General features: G+C 46.7%; 1 protein-coding gene across 1 annotated transcript; it reads right to left on the bottom strand.

Annotated features, from left to right (window-relative positions):
- Positions 1–1,072: 1,072 nt before the first annotated feature.
- Positions 1,073–14,729, bottom strand: LOC309446475 (T-box-containing protein TBX6L). The gene is made up of 10 exons (XM_082066278.1): positions 14,672–14,729; positions 13,911–14,237; positions 9,627–9,771; positions 8,531–8,633; positions 7,924–8,088; positions 7,437–7,583; positions 6,860–6,930; positions 5,736–5,827; positions 4,720–4,912; positions 1,073–4,118 (listed from the first exon to the last, which is right to left on the bottom strand). Exons 2-10 carry the CDS (start codon positions 13,924–13,926, stop codon positions 3,692–3,694), a joined length of 1,359 nt encoding a protein of 452 aa, XP_081922404.1. The 5' UTR covers positions 13,927–14,237; positions 14,672–14,729; the 3' UTR covers positions 1,073–3,691.
- Between the last annotated feature and the right edge of the window lie 6,677 nt (positions 14,730–21,406).

Below are 21,406 nucleotides of genomic sequence, written 5' to 3'. Positions count from 1 at the left end.
CAGGCTCACCAAGGACTGAACGACAGACACCTCCATGCTGGGCACTCAGGTCAACGCAGAAGGAAGCAATGAGTCCGGCTGAGCCCAGCTGTCCAGCTACAAAGTGATTCAAGTGCCCTGGCCTGTTTGGGCACAGAAACGCTGCTCCCCAGAGCATCCCTGTGCTTCTCTGCAGGCAAAGAGCCTCCCGGGGGGACACAGACCCTGCCCCACACCAGGACCCACTGCAGGTGACAGTGAGCAGTGATGCCGCTGGGCTGAGCTGCGCCAGGGATGCCCATCTGATGGCACCACACAGCAAACTGGGTTTTCACCAGCTGAGCACATCTCTCTCCCTCCAACACTCGGAAATCAGATAAACTCTTACAGAAACCAGCTGGTCGGTTCTTCTGAAGTGTCAGAAGGTGACCAAGCAGGGACAAACACGGAGGACACATCCTGGGCCAAGCAAGAAGGAACCTGCACCCCTAGAACTCACCCCGTGTTTTGGGAGGCACAGGGAGGGGTGGGCTCTTCGCTGTGCTGCAGGGCAGCAGCGTCACAGGTGCCTCTCCCGAGCCTGCGGCTGCTGGCAGGGACAGGTCTGTCTGTGCAAAAACTGCAGCGTTGGCAAGAAAGCCCTTTCTGCCGTTCCCATCTGCACTGAGGCAGTCAGACAGGGCTTAAGGCTGCAAAAACCAGGAGAAACCAAAATAAATCAGGATCTTTATTTCCCACAGGAAATTTACCTAGATCCCATTTATAGGCCATTTGCCCTCATCCTTATGTAACTCACCTGCACGAGAGAAGCAGAAAACACAGAGAAAATAAAACAATTTGCTGCAAATAGTGCAAGAGCCTGAGTCACATCTAGAGATGCAAGCAGATAACCTGGGGCTCACTGAACATGCTGCACAGAACCACGAACGCTGAGATCAGCAGCGTGTTGTGCATGTAGAGACTGGCCCCAGGTAACACGACTAAAGTGGAGCCACTGGTGTGCTTGAAAGAGATGGACAAAACCCACGCTTTAAAGTTTATTTTATTGCTCTTAATGGCCTGCCTTCCGCATGTCTCATTTCCTTTTATTGAAGCTGTCAGAGAGGCACTACATTATCTCACATGCGTGCAAAAACAGTGTTTCAGTCAAGCTCATACAGACTTTTAAATGCCACAGCTGAAGAAAACAAGACAGCGGGAACTGCAAAGTGAGGAGGAGGCAGCAGAGCCCAGAGCACAAACCTATGGGCAAAATATCCAAAGGCTTCACAAACCAGCCAAGCCTCAGTCTTTAACCAGAGACAGGCAGGCGAGGAAAGTAAAGGTACTTTTCTAATAAGCCGGATGATTCACTGAAGAAGGGCAAGGAGTCCTGTTGCAACAGAAGGCTGATGAGTAACGAATGGCTCGTCCCAGGCACAAGGCTGAGTCTTTGACCCCGGTGCAGAGCCGCCTGCCAAACCAGCTCTGGCGACAGGCTCACGGGGCAGCAGCACTCGCAACGCTATTCCCAAGGTTTGGAAAAAATAACATTACAATCATATTTGCAAAGGGATTTCCCTGTGCTGCTCAGATCTCCTCAGTTCCTCGTACTCACCACAGCGTGGTTTTCATCCTCATTAGCACCCTGTGACAGAGGGAAATACAACCCAACTTCAAAAATAAAGAAAGAGATCTAACCTGTAGCTGGGGGGGTGCGTGACTTTCTCTTTTCTCATTAGCGCGGTGCTGGCAGCGGCCAGCGGGGTGGAGTGCAGGGACTTGGCACAACACAGCACCCCCAGGGCTCACGGTACCAAACGCCCTATCCAGGCTTCTCATCCCACTTCCATGATGTGGAAGATCAAATAGTAATGGTCAGGGACAGGGTATTTTTCTCATCCACAGAGGACAGCCTTTCACAACTGACCTGCCTTCGTGCAGCTGTCATTTGGACAGCAGGAAATCACAATATTCTGGGGTTAAAACCAATCTCCTCCACATTTTTTCCCTAACTAGATTTCTTTTTAGTGAGTCACTCGCAGCCACATGTGTCATGCACAGCAGGTACAAATGACTACTGGTCAGGGTGCTGCCAGAGAAGAGGCTAAGAGTACTGAGCACATATGCCGTGGGGGAGCCTGACCTTGATTTAAACAGTGCACATCTCACACCCGCCCTGCAAAGCCAAGGGGAAGCGCCAGGCTGCTCTGTCCAGATCATAATTGTGGTACAAAAGCTGTTAGCGGAAGCTATTTAAAAAAGGAAGTCATCCTTGTAGTTGAGTTGCACAAATTTGTAGGGCTCCTTTCCAAAGTAATTTTAACGATAACAAACACGGCTTGACACTTCTATGCTGCGCACACACAGCGCTGATCCGGTGCCCGAGCAGACCGTGCACAGCCCTTCCCGGTGCCGCTGCACGCCCGACCCGACGCTCCAGTGCTCACAAACCCGCCCAGCTCTGCTCATAGACAGCATCTTGCTACACACACAGAGAAAACCATCTGGCACATGTGCTAAATGACACACCTCACTGCCTGCTGATGGCCACAGGCCACACAGCAGTTTATTTGAAGCGTTACAAGAAAACATTCCCTAAATAACACCTAGCAGCCCATCTGTTCTCCCTGAGAAGCAAAGAGCCTGTCTCAAGCAAGACCCCATTACCAGGGCCATTCCGCCACCTGGGCAAACGGAGATGCTTCCCCCTTCTAATGTGAAGATGCAAATAAATCCTCTGTGCAGGGCGGTGCCCAGGCTGCTCCCGGGCCGTCCAGCTCCTCCCCTCGATGGACCAGAGATACAGGAGGTGAAACTGCTCTGGTAACTAACCATGGAAGAAGTTCACAGTGAGAGATTTCCTTTCCCTCAAAAGGAAGAGATCAGAGTGACGCAGCCACTATTGCTGGCTCTGTTTCTGATACCCACAGGCCTTTGGAAACCCCCAGAGTAGCCCCCACGTTCTGTGAACAACCTCCCATAACCACCGGCAGAAAGAAGAGTGTTTCACTAACCTTGACTCTAGGGGTGACGGGAGAGGGATGGCACAGGGGACATGCAGACACAACACACAGCCTTGCTGCTGCTTCTCCTGCACAGGACAAACTCTTCCCTGCCTGTGGGACCCACCACTGCACTCCTGGCATGCAGGTGCTGTTGTGTATTTTACTCCCATATGCTCCTGGAAGAAAAGCAAGACCAGCTTTTGTTTGACTAAACTAAGTGAGGAAACTGTCAAGGGGACACCGGGATTGGTTGCTTTGCTTGTCTTTGCAATAATTCTCTACAGCTTGGCCACCTGGACAGCTTACTGAAACTCCTCAGCCTCTGTCTCCTTGCACACAAGCCCTGGAGGAAAGGATTTTGGAAACTGCCAAACATGAGATGCGAATAGCCTGGGACTGAGAGTTTAGCAGCTGTTTAAATACTGCTCTTGCAGCTCCTGTGGTTTCCTGCTCCTGTTGGAAGAAATACACCCTGCAGAACACATCACAGTTCAGCCAGACCCACGCTGACATGGCTGGGGCAGCCACCAGTTTAGCCATTGCCTGTGAAATATGGTGAAGGTTGCTGTGCAAGGAGACAAGGGAGCGGAGGTGTCCCACGCTACCGCTTGCAGCAATGCATCTTTGTCTAGTGTAGACAAGGCTTCAAGATCACCGCTCCCAAGCAAGTATCATCTCATTTACAAGTTTCTTTCAGTCTTTTCATTGGGAAGGGTCTTCCCCGTTCACCAGCAGGCGTATGGGAACAGTGGGTACTGGCTCCACTCTGCCATGGTCCCGTGGGCATGTCCTGGAGCCCCCTGTGCGTTGTACTCCGTGGAGAAGGCTGAGTAGCTCATTGCCCTGTACTGGCTGTGGGAAGGCACCATCCACTGCCCGAGGCCCTGCTCGCTGCCGTACGGACTGTACACGGGCGCTCGAGCCCCGGCTTTCCCGACAGAGTCTAGAGCCATGTTCACCATCCCCGTGTAGTCCTGAGGAGGAGGCAGGGGCGGGGGGAGCGGAGGCAGGTTGGTGAAGCCCTCTGGGAGCTGTTTGGAGTCGTGTTCGGGCACTGTGGCGAGATCCAAGGGGTGGCACCTTGCCCGGAATTCGTTCAAGGTGGTGGCATCGCGGGTGGGAAGCTGCTGGCTGTCCCCAGTTTCATGGAACCTGATCCCCGAGGGCAGAGAGAAGAGCGAGTCAGACCTACCACAGCAGAAAACCACTGAAAACCCACACAGATCCCCCGGGGAGAGGCAGGGCGAGCTCTGAGCATGCCCTCTTCCCCTCGCCTACTGCTTCGTCTTCCTGCTAGTGTGTATTTTAGTTCAAGCCTCGCTGTCACTCACACAGAAACAAATAAATGTCAGAGAGGGTAAGCCCACATTACTCTAGTTCTGGCTCAGTTCTAGTCTGGGCTCACTACAACTCATACCTGAATTTGAAATGATAAGGAGGGGGAAAAAAACAAGTCACTGGAGTTCTGCCATTCCTCCAACAACACGCTGCCTTCAAAGGACAGGCAATCCCAGCGGTACACAGAGCTGCCTGGGAGAGCATTTCAGGACAGGTAAATAAAGAGCAGAAGGCTTTGTTGTGGAGCTATCTCCACGTTAACCTAGCATCTATCACCCAAGGCATGTTGATCAATAGCAACGCATCCTTCCGCACTCCCACTGGCTGTTTTTCTTCGAAAATACCCAGCAGAGGAGGAGGAATCCCACCAATTAACCGGTGGCTTTGGACATAAGGACCAGGAGGTGGGGCTCACCGGTATGTCTGGTAGGATGGCGTAGGCACTTGCTGCTCTCTGGCCAGACCCTCCCTCTGGTCAGCTGGCACAGGCGATGCTGCAGGGAAGGCATGGCTGCCGCTCTGCTCCGAGACCCAGAAGGGGAATCCGCTGCTGACCACGACGGGGCTGCTCTCTTCCTTCACGTCTACATTCTCATCTTTCTCAAAATCTGACTCACAGCAGGGAAAAGAAAGAAAGGAAACAAATGAGAAGGGGGAAGAGAGCGCCAGAGCTCACAATGGTTGAATCGCCATCCCTGGAGGTGTTTAAAAGGCATTTAGACAAGGTTCATGGGGACATGGTTTAGTGCTAGAGTTGGACTCAATGATCCTGAGGATCCAACCAGAATGATTCTATGGTCTATCGGCAGCTGCACTAACAGCAGGATGGCGGAAGGCAACACACCAACGCCCCTCCTGCAGTCACACTGCCTGAAGGGACCAGCCTTTCCCAGCTTCTTCTGCCCTTACGCTGTGGTGTTTGGTCTTGGCCTGTCCTCTCTCCTTAGCTGTGCTGCTGCAAGCAGCACTGTGAACTGGAACAAGGAATGATCCAGCTTAAAAAATAACCTAACAGAGAGATTTTTTTTTTTTTTTATGTTATCAGTTCCAACATCTGCATCACAACCCTGCTGCACAAACAGCACTGCTGGTCCAACCGCATCGATGAGAACTGAGAAGAAAGCAATGGGTGATACTGCAAGCTCATATTGCTACCGGAAGTTACAAAAGCACAACCTATGATGATATGTGGCCAGCTGGGAGGTTGGTGAGAGGCTGACGAGTAGTCAGTAATGACAAGTGACTTGTGAGCCATCTCCTGTGGAACACTCCCAGAAAGGGTCAGAGACTCAAAGCCATGCACAGCACTCTTTAGGACCTCCACCCAGGCCACCCTCCCCACAGAGTGGGCTATGTTGCTGTTTCTTTTCCTCCCTGTGGCCCAGGCACTGTTTGGAAATGGTTCTCTGGGTTTGTTGCGATCAATATTACCACGTTCCTCAGCACCGGACTGCTTTTCCTCGGGCAGCTTCCTCTTCTGGCCCTTGGCTGGACTGGGCTTCTGGCATTTGGTTCGTCCTTCCCTGGAAAAGAAACAAGACATGGGGGTAGCTTGTATGTAAGGTTTTTGCCTAGGTCAATATGCAACGGATGCTGGACAAGCCCTGGAAGACAAAACTACGAGGTGTGTGCTTCCAGCGAGAGCCCTCGCCCCGCAGGATACTGGGGATACATCGGTAAAGGGGTTTCCGGCCTCGTTTTGTACAAAGGCACAATCAAGGGGAAACCGAGCAGTGGAGGATTTGGCACTGAGTATACATACTATGCACATGGGTACATGTATAGTAGGAAGGGTCTTTCAGTTGAAATTAGCTTTTTCCTAAATGGAAAATGAGTCTAAGCTTAGTCAGAGATGATCCTAGGAGGAGAAGAAAATCCATGACATTTTCAAAGTTTAAGTAAAAAAAGAGTCACTTTTGGCCCTTTTCATCAGGAAATGAGATCTTTTTCAAGCATAAAATAACAAACCAGAATCTCAGGTATTTTCATAACATTTTCTGCTTGGAAAAAAACATTTTTTCCTTCTCTATTGCCAGTCTATGGTTACATTTAAGCTTTTTGTTTTCATGTCATGCACTGGCTGCCCTCAGACCAGACAGAAGATCTTGCTGCTATTGGGATCCATCTTCTCTCTTGCAGACAAAATCTCCTGTTGGAAGAGCTGCTTTTCCACACAGAGGGAAAGGAGATGAGGGAACCTCCAAATGTCAGAATCAAGCTGATCTCAGAGAGACACAACAATCTACTGTGGATTCCTGTTATCACTGCTATTCACATGTCAGACTCCAGTCTAGCTCCAGCTTGCAAGGGAATGTGGGTCTCCAATTTGTCACACCTCCCACACTTCTGTAGGAAATCCTGTATCTCCTCCCACTCCCCAGGTCCCTCGGGAGGAGGCTGCACCGGGGGAAGTCATTCCCAGACACAGGCAAACGCAGTGTGCGCAGCACAGCAGGCTCTACAGAGCCAGCTGGTATCGTTTTGCTCAAAGGCCTTGGGTAAAATTCACAAGTGAACTCCAGTTATAATTAAATTAAGATGAAAAAACAGTTTACCTTCGAGTGTTCTTCCCATGCTCACGGAAACCTTTAGCAAATGGATTGTTGTCAATCTTGAGCTTTGTAATCTTAAAATAAAAAGAACAAGATTCAGTATCGTGATGACTCGTTGCGTTCTTTACCATTTCAAGATGTTCACCTCACTATTTATCACAACAGCTTGTCTGAGGGTTTTGGGCACGCCCTTGCCACAGTATCTGAGCTCTCCCAGCAGCTCCTGCTATTGATTAGGAACTGACATACAGAGAGAAGTGACTTTGCCAGGGTCAGCAGGAATTTGGGTGGGATTCATCTGACTAGAGAAATATACAGGGTCAGTATCTGGACTTCTGCCCCTATTTTACTGCATGCAGGGTTCTGTTAATCACTGACAGTGCATTTTATCCAATTAAGGTGTGTGATTCATCTCAGTGCAGAGCAGATGTTTTCCATAGGAACCATAATGTGCCTATTTCTGCTCGCTCTCCATCACAGGCACCCAGGATGAGTAGCTTGGAAGGAGACACCTTCCTCTACAAGTTTTCTAAAGACAACGTTTAGCAATGTGCCCAAGAGCAGAACTTGCACACTGTACCTGCTCGTTCTGGTAGGCAGTAACAGAAGTGAAGACGGTCTCAGGGAAGCTGAAGACTTGGAAGATGCTCCAGCGGACACTGAAGAGGTCATCTGCCTGCACAATGTGGAAGCGAGGCTTGTAACGATGCATGGAGTGGAGGATGATCTGGCACAGAGACAGACAAAGGAGAAAGTTTCCATGTGCAACCAGTGCCAACACACTGTGCGAAGTCTCCACTGGAGACTCCCAGGACATCCTTTTCAAACCAGGGCTGCCTGCCTGGAGCTGGTGTCTTCACCACATCTCTACAGCAACAGTACAGACCAAAGCCCTCCCTAGCAGCTGGTTCAGGGGGCACAAAGGCTCGGCTGACGGAGGAAGAAAGGGCACTAGGATATGTCCTAATTTCCACACAATCCAATTTCTCACAGATCTCACATATTTCCCATAACATCCCTCTGCAGTGAAATCCCAGAAGCACAGCACAAGGGCAGCTACAACCTACATGCCCGTGTTGATCCAGTGTGTTGTTGGTGAGCTTCAGCTTCTGGAAGGAGACGGGTTCTTTCATCCAGTGGCTGCCGGGAGCTGGGGAATCGGGGTGGACGTAGGTACGACACGGCAGCTGGGGCTCTGCTTTTCCAGCAACTTCCCACTGATCTTTATTCCACTGTGAACAGAAAGACACATATCTAGAGCTTAAAAATACCCAACCCTACATTCATCACAGGACAGCCTCAGCAACTTTGCTCCACTGTCAATTTAGTGGGCTCCTCTGAAGCACAAGTAGCAGATTCTCTCTTATGAGCCATGATCATATTACCAAAATAGCTCCAAGTTTAGGCTTCAGTTTTCCTCCCTGTCTCACAATGGCTGTCAGAGAAGCCTGACGTTATTTATGATTAAAACTGTACCACTTCAAATGAAAATTAGTTACCTTTCCAGCTGCTCCCCAAGCGAAACTGACAACTCCAGAGAGGCATGAAATCCACCAATTATTTCTGAACTTTGTCCAAAGACAATTTATATATCAGCCTGGCCACTGAAGCATAAAGATCAATCTACTTCAAACAAAGACGGAAGGACAGCATAACTTCTATTAAAGTACTTACCTTGTACCTGAAGTTGTCCATTGGCACAAAATCTACCAGCATGAGGTACTTGGCATATGGGATTAAGCCAGAAACTTTGATTTTACATTGTGGAAACATTCGTCTGAAGGAGAAATTAAATACACAGTGTAAGGATTTCTCTGTAAAGTGGGCATTGTCTACGGATGAAGCAGCAGGTCATGTTTACTCACTATTGTACCAAGTTTGGTAGCAGTATTTCTACAGACCGGCTATTGAACATTTTTACCATTTTACTGATGTATTGTCTAACCCTATGGGCTTAGGTGGAATAGGCACCAAGAGAGCAGCAGTTGCTGGTGGCCTGACACTGTTACTGCTTTTGTTTCTCTGATTCCTGCAATACGACAGTGGGAAACTTAGAAGAAAATATTTGGAACCGCACATAGCTCCTCGGCTTCTGCAGCTATCACAGCCCTGGAGGGTAGATTAGAGCATTTTCTAGCATGGGTAGAAAACGTGCTTTCATTTAAGAGCACATCTAGTTTTCCATTCCAGTACTCCCTGACACCACTTTCATCTTCTGACTCTGCAAAAAAGCTTTGACACCTACCTCCCTACCCAAAGGGATTATTTCAGCTCACAGCAGCTTCGACATAATACATTACAATTTCACAATTTCATGTTCTTTCACTGCTAGCTCCACAACACATGACTCATTTAAACTTTAGAGTAGTCTGCACACACAGATTGTTACTATTCTACACAATGCTCTTGCCTGCAAATGCAGACTCAAAACCAGGTATTTACTGCTCAGCTGCTGCTGCCTGTGACCGAGGCAAAGGAAGCCCAGGGCACTTTCCAGAGCAACCTCCCAGGGACAGGAAGAACATCAGCGTTAAGGGCTGAGATAAGAGTACAGAAGTTTTCTCAGCACATCAGCCCCACTGTGACCTTTTGCACTTCACAGTTTGGATTTCTATGATATCCTGAAAGTGCAATTCTTTTGCTGGAGGCAGCGAGATGCACATAATTGGCTAAAAAACTTGGTTTAAGGGCAGCCATTCAAAAAATGAGCACTGGGAGATTTTGTTAGCAGTTTGGAGGGGTATGGTGTGAGCTGTCCTGCTCCCCTCACCTGCCAGATTTAGTGATGATCATCTCAGTTCCTATCTGATGAAACTTCATCCAGAGATCCATGTCCTCGAGGGTGACCACGATGGAGCTCTGCGGGTAGTGCTCCAGGCTGGGGGAAGGAAGAGCCTCACACGGCGCTTTCACGTCTGCCAGGAGAGAGAGAAAATGGTAAGTTTGGACAGGCAGGAGACAGGGCCCAAGATGCAGCACCCACAACAGTGCCCCCAGCACCCTCCACTACAGGGAGCTACCGAATTTCACACGCTGTTGTAACAGACAGCATCTGTACGTCTGTCCATCACTCCTCCTGTCTGGTCATGCTACGTCTCAGCTCCACACCTCCATGTAGGGTACGGCGCTGGTTCAGCTCAGGAAGATCAGTGCTGAGATTTCACCCATGAAGGTCCCGGGTGCTGCCGAGAACTGGGGAGCCTGTGCCACAGCACATCTCTTAAAGAAAATTATTCTCCTTCAAAGGCTTTTTGTTACTTAGTCGGCTCAGAAGGCATAAAGGCTTTTCCAACAGGTTTCTTTTTAGCTCTCAAGTTCTTTAGTAGAGATTTACGTGTTGTACAAACTCAACCCGACCTCCTTTGCTCCAAAACTCACAGTGGCTGGCAGCCACAATCCACCTTCATTCCTGTTCTGCTATGATCAGGGTTACACAAAACACTTTACCAAGAGAATGAAATGAAAGCTGAAAGGATGGGAAAGATTTTGAGTGTATCACTGCGTAGTGGGAGAAAATGACAGGTAGGTGGTAGCAGAGGTGAAAAATCTCTCCAGAGGACACAGAAAGGATAGACATGAGACCCAAATGTAAGTGGGAAAGGGAAGTGATGGAGCCAAGCCACAGAATATTCCTAAAACAGGATAGCTGGTCTGAACTGGGCTGGGAGATGAAGACCACCGAGGAGCCTGTGACGGTGGTGGAAGGTGCCTCCTCAGTAACAGCGCACGGCACAGCGGCTGCCTGCACCCTGCCTGCGCTTTCCTCTGCAGGCAGAGGACTGACTGCAGTGCTGGGGCACAGGAAAGGGCAGCTACTGGAGAAACTGTCTTTGGTGATGGTACCAACCTTCTCTGCAAAGCTGTTTGGATTAAAAACCTCCTATAGGAGCTCCTTCCTACATTGTAGCCCACACAAGATTGCTGCTGCCATACTGAAAAGCGCAGGCGAAAAACCCAGTTCCGTTTTAGGTCAAAATTGTGACTTGGTATAGCTACTGACGGACTGATTTCATACCCAGGAAGGCCTTACTAACACCGCCCTGCAGTCTGAAGGAGGTGTTGATAACCCTGCTGGGCTCGGGGACACCCCGCGGACACCGGACGCTGCTGCTGGGGGACGCGCCATCGGCCGTTGGTTTAAAAGGGAGATTTTTCCACCTCTTACTCTGCATCAGATCTTATTCAGAGTATATCAGGAACAGAGGAATTTCCATCGTGTTACAGCTTTCCTGAGTAATGTCTTCAAAAGAATAAGCAAGAGAAGTAGACAACTATTTCCAGAGAAATCAGCATTTTTCAGAAAGCAACATCCCTCCACAAAAACAACCCCATGCGAGTTCAAGGGGTTCTTCCCACAGCATTAGGAAGTGAAAGACATTTAAACACAATTTTGTCAGTTTGTAAAGGTCTTTAGGCATTTAAAAAAAAAATATCCTCTACCCTTTTCTGCTTTGATCCAACATTAATGAACTGGCTAAGAAGTGACACCTAGTTTGCTCACTAAGATTAGCCTGTTAACATGTTCTTACTAAAGCTTCCCCCATATCCTCTTGCAAAGACATGAAAGCTGCCATGAGACGATGCATTCGGTAACTCAGTGCAGCACATGTATCAAAAGGAGTTACAATAAAGTCGGGCTGATTTCCCACAGGAGTCATCCAGTCACAAATACATGCAAACAGATTTTGATTAGCCACACAGATGCTCACTCCTTCCCCAAATGAATTTTGCAATTAACATTTTCGTAAGCAAATTCCAATGCCATTAAACGAGACTACAACAAAGGAGTCCTTACTGAGGGGAGACTTCCAAAGAAGTCAAGAGGAATTTAAGTGAAAGGAGATTGATGCTGAATTAAAAATAAAAGGCAGTTCTTACAACTTGTTTTTCACCAAAAAGAGTCCACAATGCACCGGTGTAACGTTGAAAACCAAGACAGGAACAGTTTGCACAGGGATCTGGACCCCAGCGATGATGTGAGCTTGTGAACAGATCCGCACAGCCCGGCCTGCGCCTGCGGATCCATCTGCAGATCCACTGGAGATCTGCTGTGTGGAGCCCAGGGCTGGCTGGAGCTAAACTGGGTAAAGTCATACATCTGTTGCGTCTTCTCTGTAACTTAGTTTTAAGTATTAGTTGAAAGAAATTTAGAACTAAAATTCTTGGGAAATATTTAATCTATTTTAAAAGTAGTAGTGTTATCATTGCGGTGTAATACTGCATGTGGCATACTTTAAAACACATGCTTTATGCCAAGATGAGGTTGAATAGGAAGATAGCTGATATTATAAAGGCACTGAAAATTAAGACATCTTCAATCTATTCTATGCTTGAAAATCAAGTCCTTATACAAATACGAGCAGTTTGTCCTTCAGTTTCTATATCTAGAACAGGCTATACATATATTTTTTTATCTTGGAGATAGAAAGGAGAGAAAGAGAAATGAGAGTCAACTCAGTAATGCTTGCAGGCACAATTAGATCTTTGGACAGAGGATGCTTGAGTATAATCCACTCACCTAAACGAGTCCCTGAATTGTCAGCTACTGAGACAACGTTACAATGCCAGAAAATTTGTTGCAGCCTTCCCAAAATGTATGGAATAGGGTTCGCAATACCGGAAAACTCCAAGAAGGCAAACGGTACGCTTCTGACCTTCACTAATATCAGTTGTTATTGCATTTGTAGCTGTTACCTTCTGAGGGAAGAAGTCCAACACTAACAGCTACCGGTGTCCACAGGGAAGAAATACATGTCAATATATAAAGCTACCCAATAAATTAATCTCACCAATAACCAAAAAAACCCCCATGTTCTCTGACCTTATAATAAATGTCAGTAGAAAAACCTCATTTCTCAGAACCACAAAGCTTTCTAGCAGTAATAAAGTACCATATTTCTGTAAGTCCAATGTCTTCACCTCTCAAATGCACCCAGTCATCACCCAGAATATTTCTGCTGTGTGGGGTCACACACCAGAAACAACGCAGGAAGAAAACGAGGCGACTTCTGCAATAGCTGGAATCTTCAACATGATAAAATACCTAACACAGCCTGTGATTTTTTCTCCTGAAGTGGCAGAAATCAGTATGAATCAGATCAACACAGTATGGACTGCTTTACAAAATCCCAAAACAACAGCGAAGGTGGAAATTATCTGAGCCATTGCACATGTATTTTGCTTATGAATGAAACAACACATTGCAGAGGTAGAGAAAGGAAGCTGAGAATCCGCAGGCATCTCTAACGCTCACAAGAACTGCTATACCTGAACTAGGTGAGCAGTTGTTTCCTTCTGATGCAGAGTAAAACCCAGGATTAAGTCTGGGTTTCAGTTATCCTCACAAATGCGGTACCTCTGGGCTGGCCCTTATCTGTCATTGTGCCCAGCGTGACCATGCCCCAGACAGAAGAGGTTAACCACATGTTATAGGAAGGACTGATGAAGGAAAATATAAACAAAGCTCTACAGAAATCATAAAAATAGTATGTTTGGGCATGAAAGTTGGTAGAGGTGGGGTCCATCTGCTCGGGCTTCATACTTTTAAAGGGCAGAAAAAAGACAAGGAAAGACAAAACCAGATAGTTTTTATCAGAACTGTTCTTAGCAATATAAAAATAAATATTTCCAAAGCTTCCATGGCCTGCAACTCGAAGGAACGTTGCAGACCATATACAAGTAACACCTCTACCCTTCCGTGAATGACTGCATTGCATAAGGTGATACATATAAGCGAGTTACGGGCACAATTGTGAGTAAACCTTTGCTACCTTACAAAAGGTCTCCCGAGGCTCACAAAGAACACTCAAAACCACAGTTCCTCATCTATTCCTATTTAAAAATAAACCCAAATACATAAAAAAACCAAAAAGCCCCACAAAGCTAAAAAAATCCCCACCAATGTTTTGGAAATACTCTCCAGTGACATATAGACTACAATAAATGCTGGCAACCCTTCAGGAGCACTTCTTCCCTTTCTAAAATGATTGTACGCTCTTGGTGTAAGTCTCAGTTCCTCCTGTGCAATAGGAAAAGGAGGGAGACCTTTACCTACCTGGTAAAGCTTGCATTTTTCCATGTACTGGGGAGTCTGGGAGCTTGCACAGCTGAGAGAGTCACCAGAGTTCTTATAAGGGAAGCCAAAATAGTCCAGTTCAAAAGCAGGTCTGGTGTCCTGAAGCAAGCAAAAGCTCTTCCTTCTGAGATCCAGTGTCAAGAGTGAGCGGGATGAGGATGGGGCTCCACACACAGCCAGCCAAGGTGAGTCCCTGTTTTATGGAGGCTAATGAGCAGGGAGGAGCTTCTTGCCCGGGCTGTCCCCTTGCAATCCTTTGATGTCCAAAGGGACAAAGAGAGGAAGGATCTGCAGCAATGGCTGGGGCTAAGGGAAGAAAATCAAAGAGAATTAACATGGCTTTGACATACAGGAAACCCTACAGGGGAAATGCACCTTGATTTACTGCTAACGCACTTTTAAATGACTAGAGACAAGACCAAAAACATCAGCTGAAGACTTACCTACAAAATAATAATAAAAATATGCCCCCAAAAAACAGCAAGCAGGAAAAATTTCCTTCTGCCTATTCCAAGGATTCAAAATAATTTTCATCTCCAGAGCACAGAATCATTTTACTCTTGGTTTCTGGTACCAGAATCAGGGCTGAACTGAGCTTGTTCCTTCCCAAGTGGGTGATTAACAGTCTGTGGTAAAGTTTGCTCTCACAACTAGGGTGCTTCCCCAATGCATCCATTCACCAACAGACATCTTCTCCTCTAACAGATACACATTTGACAATACCCGACCTCTGCACTCACAGCCTTTAACTGCACAGCTCATCTTCCCACCGCGCTGTCTTTCTACAGGAGGGTCCTCACTGCTCATCGCATCTGTTCTGATGCCCAGAACCAACACTGCTCTGAGTGCGCCATCCTTCAGCTGAGCTGCATGAGAGAAAGTTGCAGTCATTTAATGACAAGGCCGTGCTGGCACATCATCTTACCCAACTCCTTCGTCTGACACCTTTCAGGGCTAATGCAAGCCATCCAGGCTCACACGGTGGGTCAGGCACTGGTTTTAGGCCTTGTTCAAGGCACTACTCTCACTGAAGAAGGCTGAGCAGAAACTGAAGGACTTCAGCATTTTCCCTTAATTAGTTTATTCTGCAAGTGTGACCATTAGCTTTTGTGCTTACAAGTGCTAAGAGGCAGCAATCAAGTCTCATGCTTCAGGGCACAGAACAGCCTCTACACCTCGGTGAAGAAGGGAGTTCTATGCGTTCATGTACAGAAATTGCTATGCTAACATTTAAAGGTCAAAGATGTCCAAAAAGGGAGGTCAAAAGCAGGATATCAGTCTCAACTGGCCAGGGTTGGATCCTGCACAGCAAATTTAGGAGCTCTGTTCATTTTACAGAGCATTGCTGTATAGGTGCAGCCAATTCAAGGTCTAGTTTTGCTCCCGGTAAAACAAACATTTTTTTAAAATGTTGTCATTGATGTTATTGGGACATCTGATTTTCAGTCTGACATACAAAACATACTCTGAATTTATTTAGTCAGTTTCTGTAACCAAACAGCATCCCTTTAGTTCTGCTTTTCTTGCCTTTTGGAGCAGGCAATGCAAGGACACACAAAGAGGACAGAGTTTAACCAGAGGATGGACAGGCTCTTTTTCAATAGTATATTGAATTTTAGGCATCCCGGTACTAAGCAGGGGGAGGAAGGCCAATGCTTAGTGTGCCAGCAAAGAACATTTAAAAGAAAGGGGCTAGAGAATTCAAGAAGCCCTGAGGAGGATTTTATAGCTGCAGATGGTCCGTTGGCTCCTGGCACCATAGAAGAACCACAACCAGCCTTCCCGACATCCCTTTAAAACTACTGGATAATGAGACCACAGGCCCTTCACCTATTTGGGGACGTCCAGAACTGGGGAGTCTCAGTACCACTGAGGAAAACAGAATGTGCTGGAGCAACTTGTAGCTCAACTGGAGATTATTTATTAGATAAGTGGACTAATGAATCAGAAGGGAAAAGATTGGCTGAAAACGGTATCAAGGTCAAATCTGTCCCCCCATGTCCTGCTTTTCTAGTGCTAGTATTTGAATAGTAGAAAGGAGAAAAGACAACCATCATCAGAAGACTGGAAAGGAAAAATAGAACAAAAATTGGGTCAGATTCAAGCTAGCAGAGAGATGGATCAACATCCCACACGGTCAGAAACTGCACAACAGCAGCGGCAGCACCGGGAATCTCAGACTCTTCACCTGACAGGAGCGTGGGATGTGGATCAGGACTCGCTGCTTCTCCCACCACAGGTATGAGATGGTCTCCTGCTGCCGCTCCATTTGCACGCCCCTATCAACATGTCTGAGAACACACATTTGCTACAAGTACTGAAATCCTTTTGGCTCTTCCCAGCTGATTGATGGGGAAGGTGGAGCCATTAATTACCCATGACTAGTTAACAACTGGTTTTCTCCCAGCCATCCCAGTTGCACTGGAAAGGTTTCTAAAGTGAAAAAAAAAAAAAAAGTGAATTTGTTACTGTTGCTGGAAAGTGTAGCTAACAGGAGCAATCCCCATGAAATTCATCACTAGCAAAGGGGGAATTTAGCACATCACCCTCTTGTCTGTCTGTCCGTGGAGTGCCCTCAGGCAGTTTGCTGGGCAGTCAGAGGTGAATGTGCTGGTGTCTAACAATTCACTGGTAAATTGGAGGCTGGCAGGGTGGAAAAGGATGGGAGAGATAGTAGATCTGACATGTGTAAGTCAGTGAGATACAGAGCTCTGCTTCAAGCTCATTTACAGCAGCAGGTAAAAATCCCACTGTGCCCAGCTCTAACAGCAGGCTGTCTCTCGGGGCTGAAGGGATGGGACATGTGATGACAAAAGCAGAGGCCAAGAGCTTTTGCTTTGCATCTCTTTGAGGAGGTGATTAGGAAGAAACATTCCCCTCTGCATTTTGTAGTAAAGCAAATGTTTTCTGGCACTTTTCCCACCTTAAGTGAAGCTTTAACCCTTAACACTCAGCAGGACCCTGTAGGGAACTGCTCTGCACACAAACCCTCCTCCATTCCTACCTTCTGAACTGGGAGCTCTCCGAGACGGGGTGATCATCTTGCCGTCTCTGGATGGTGTCCAGGGCTCTCAGACTGCAGAAGAACAGATAACGCATGTCAGCTTGCAGGAGGCTTCAGCTATCGGGACCTGAGTCTGGAAGTGGCTGCACAGGACACAGCAGCTCTGTCCAGACAGAACTCCCAGGACAGACAGCATTCTGCCCCCGGAACAAGCTGAAGTGCAAGGCGTAAGGAGACCACTGAAATGCCACAGAATCATCTTTGGAAAGAACCAGACTTGAATTATTGCTTTGTGCATATCAGCACTTGGGCGCAGCAACCAGCAGTCCAACCCCTGCAGGCTTCCCCCTGTGCACACAGCTGTGAGAAAGGGTTATCGTACCAGTTTTAACAAAACTGGGCTTAAGTGAAGCAGTGCTGTCTGCCTGAGTTTGCACAAGTGAGGAAAAAATAACATTGTGAAATGCAAACTGCATTTAAGAGATACTCCCCTCTGGAACACCAGGACAGCCTTACTGCCATTTAAATGCGACTCGTTCAGCAGATTCCCACCTGGCATATGTAGGCCACCGTCCCACAGCGTCTGGGCAACTCTTTCTGAAGGATACCCTGCCATCTGCGTGGGATGAATACTGAAAATGTGGAAAGACAGCGTGTCATCAACAGAACCTCAAATAAAATAGGTAGTCCTACAAGGATAGCTATGCATTTTCATACTTAATTAAAAACATGAAGTGGCCTCAGACTCCCCAGACAGCTTCAGAATCCACAAACCTGCCCCTCATACACAGGCTCAGCTCGCTGCGGAGCAAACGGGGCCCGATTATGCACACAGGGCCGGGGGAAATGCTGTGTTTTTTCAGAGAATAAGCCCGATGAAACTATTACGGCTGTGCCTGCCTCAAAGCAACGCAACTCCTTGATCTTCTTAGTAACCAATATCTCCTAGAGAAAAAAGGGAATAAGTGCAACTGCTCAGACAGCTCTGAGCTGAGTGCCCAGAGCAGGGAGGGTCGGGACAGAACAGCCAAGCCCTGGCAGTGTGGGCACAGCCCGAATTTGGGCAGCTCTATGAGCAAGTCTCTGTCAGCATGCCTCAGGAATGGTAGAAGCCTGCAAAGTGCTTTGAGATCCTCTGAAGAAGTAGTACGTATAATTTCCTATCATTTGGTAGCATAAGGAACAGTTCCTACCCAGTTCCTTATGGCAGCTCATATAACGAAGCATTTTCTCCTGATGGTGGGAAATGGCATCTTCCCCGCCTCCCCCCCTGCTTTTTACAATTGGGTTTGACTGCTTTTTCCTGGGAAAAGCTGCCTGGTGTCTTCAGGCACCTTACATGTGCATTGCCATGCGAGGCAACCCTACCCTGGGACCCCTGCGAGGGGCCTTGCAGAAGGCAGATCTCTGTGGGGCTGAAAACCCCATGCTGAGCCCCAAAATGTATGACCCCAAACCTTCCCTGCGCTCTCAGAAAGCAAAAATCACATTTGGCAAAAACAAAACAGCTGGTTGGAGAGAGCCTGTTGGTAACAGCTCCATGCTAATTCACAACAGGCTCTCTGGACCCAGGTGCAGGGTGTGTGGGGACCGGCCCCACGCCTGCACCCACCCTGAAGAAGGCTGGATTTCAGCAGTGACAGCATCTGTTTTGGAAAGGAATGTGCAAAGAGGCTCATATAAGTGAAAAGTTGTACATCGTTAAGTTTAACACGAGGCTTTTCCTCTTGCAGGTTTGTGGATTGAGGTATGTGGCCACAAAGCTGTTCTCCTGAACTAAAGAAACAGAGGATGCTCTTCTGTCTCCCCTTTATCATATCCGCCCTCCCCAGCCCTCCTGGAACATGCCCCTCTTGTCCCAGCAGCTAGTTAGCATTGAGACAAGAAGGGAAATACTTAGCAGCCACTTAACACTGAAGGCCGAGTTTGGCCTCAAAGGCTACAATCCAGAGTCAAATGCAAAATATTTCTGTCTAGAGCTTTTTCAAGTCTTCACAGACTCCTGATGTTAGATGCAGGGTTTTCCTGCCAAGCCATTGTGTTTCCCAGACACAGCTCAGCACTGTGTCCCACTCAAATCCACAAAGAAATACATCCTGGAAGGACCTTCCAGCAGCAAGAACAGCTTTGCAAGACAGCACGGGAACGGTCCCCAAGCAGCAGCAAACACCTCTCTGCATGGGGAAGGCTCCTCTGCCTCCCCGCACCGGGGACAGCCCTGCCAGAACCCACCCATCCCCATCAGGAGCCATAAAGGATCAGCCTTAGCAAACAGCTCTGGATTAACTTTCACACATAAATACTTTTATACTTATACAAGTGCACACACACCTATATGCAAAGAGAAACATCATGCAAGGCTTAAAAATTGCTGGCAGTTTATTTAACCACGAATTGAGCCGGGAAAAAAATCCTGAGCAGAATGGATTTTGCTGAACAGCCCAGCTGACAACGCTGCAGCAAACTCGGTTAAAAAGCTGATCTCTACAGGAAAAAGCAGCAGCCCAAACCCAGAGCTTGTATCTAAATTGCTGGACTTTTGAGATTGCAGATACGCCGTCATGCTACTTTGGTTTCTGCAAAAGATTATTTTTGTCGGTGTGCAAGCTTTTGTGAAGCCATGAAACCAACAGATCAAAAGCCAGGCTTCAATCATGCAAGGCAGTTTGCAAGTTACTCGGTTTTGCCAAGACAGATTTGTCCTATCAGTTCCATAAGGAAGTTTCCATATTCCATCCATCATAGTCAGGCCCTGGTCAAAACAGGAAATAAAATAAACAGTTTAATTCCTGATCAAAAGAAAATAAACAGTTTAATTCCTGATCAAAAGAACTGTTTTCAAAGAGCAAATGAAAACTGTTAAGATTTAAATGTTTTGGAATTTAAAACTAAAAACTGTTGTGAGCTCTACAGAGCTGAGTAGAGCTCAACATCATCAACTCTGAAGAGATTTTTTGAGGAAGATAAAGAACATTACCAGAAAGCACGAGAGAATGATTAAATCATACACAGTAGATTATGATTCAGAGCATTTTACAATAAATCATGTTTCATCTTACTAAGATCTTATTACTGGATTTTTTCTTCCTTTTACAATATTATTTATAATTTTTAAAAACTGTAAAAATTTATATAACCATAGGATACATACAACTAAACATACATGTCATAGGAAGAAGGGAACAGAACCCACAACCCATCTAACTAACCTGTAGAGTCTGAGCTGAGCTATTTATAGGATCTCTCATTAAAAAAAAAGACAAGTTAGATTCATGTAGTATACCCTGCCAGACAGTTTTTGAAAGCTGATATAGAACATTATGATGGGACATCCATAATCTTTGGAAAGTTTGAAGTCAGTAACAGAGAACTGGAAATATGTGTTCATTTTAAGCAGAAAGTCCTTGGATAAGCTGCACTTTTTTTCAACCAACTTATCACCTGGTAGCAAATACTCAGGTAAGAATCCTTCAACATCACAAATAATGGAAAAAAAGCACCTGTCAGGTTTCACAGAATCCTCAAATGGGTTGACACTGTCATAAATGTACATGAAGCAACATAATCAATCACAGCTACCCCTAATTTGTCTAGATTTTTTCCTCCATTCTTCTCATATTGGCAAATTCCTCCTACTCATTCTTTGTTGCAGCCACGGGCCAGGGTACAAACCCCAGGCAGGATCACAGACCCAGCGCTCCCTCCCCCTACCCAGCAGATTGTGAGATGTTTATGACCTGGCTCTTATGGCTCTGGAGGTGCTGAATGGCCTTTCCCCCCCCCCGCCTCCAAGTCTCAGCTCCTGATGAGCAGCTACAGACCAACTTTTAGCCGGTTTGGTCCGTAGTTGTGGCTTTTATTGCCCAGTTTGTCTCTTCAGCTCACATTTGTAAGCTCCAGAGTGGATTTTTCCCTGGGTAACACTCTGCAGCTCAAAGAACTCTTCTTGTTTTTATTACATCCTTAGTGATTAAAGGGATATTTAAACCACACTACACCACGCACCCTGCTGTGAATATAAAAGCCTTAACATCATTTTGGATAGATGCGTTTAGAAAAATAAATAAAAAAATAGCCCTACTATAGCGGACAAATGCTTCTAAGTTGTTAAGAATACTGGGCACTTGAATGATTTAAATACATTGGTTGCAATTCCTTGGGAAACCAAAGAACAATGCATCGTTTTGAGCTATCTGAACAGTTACACAGGCAAATTCCACTGGGACTGAGGATGACTGAGGTGTGCAGTGACGGCGTTATACTGAAAATACTGGATTTCAGCTACTTAGGCATAAATGACTTCAATTTCTTCTCCCCTCTAACCTCATGATCACTAACGCACACATAATAGGTACCATTCTTAGAAACACAATCTTTGCTGTTGTGACGGCAAAACTGTTTCTAAATGACCGGCACTTTACAACCTAAGCTGCACCTGCTGATCAAATGGAGACACAAATAACGATATAAT

Source organism: Streptopelia decaocto (assembly GCF_964273445.1).
Source record: "Streptopelia decaocto genome assembly, chromosome: 15".
NCBI classification, from domain to species: domain Eukaryota; kingdom Metazoa; phylum Chordata; class Aves; order Columbiformes; family Columbidae; genus Streptopelia; species Streptopelia decaocto.
The sequence above is the reverse complement of the archived record's forward strand: the minus strand, read 5'-3'. Positions and strand labels throughout refer to the sequence as shown.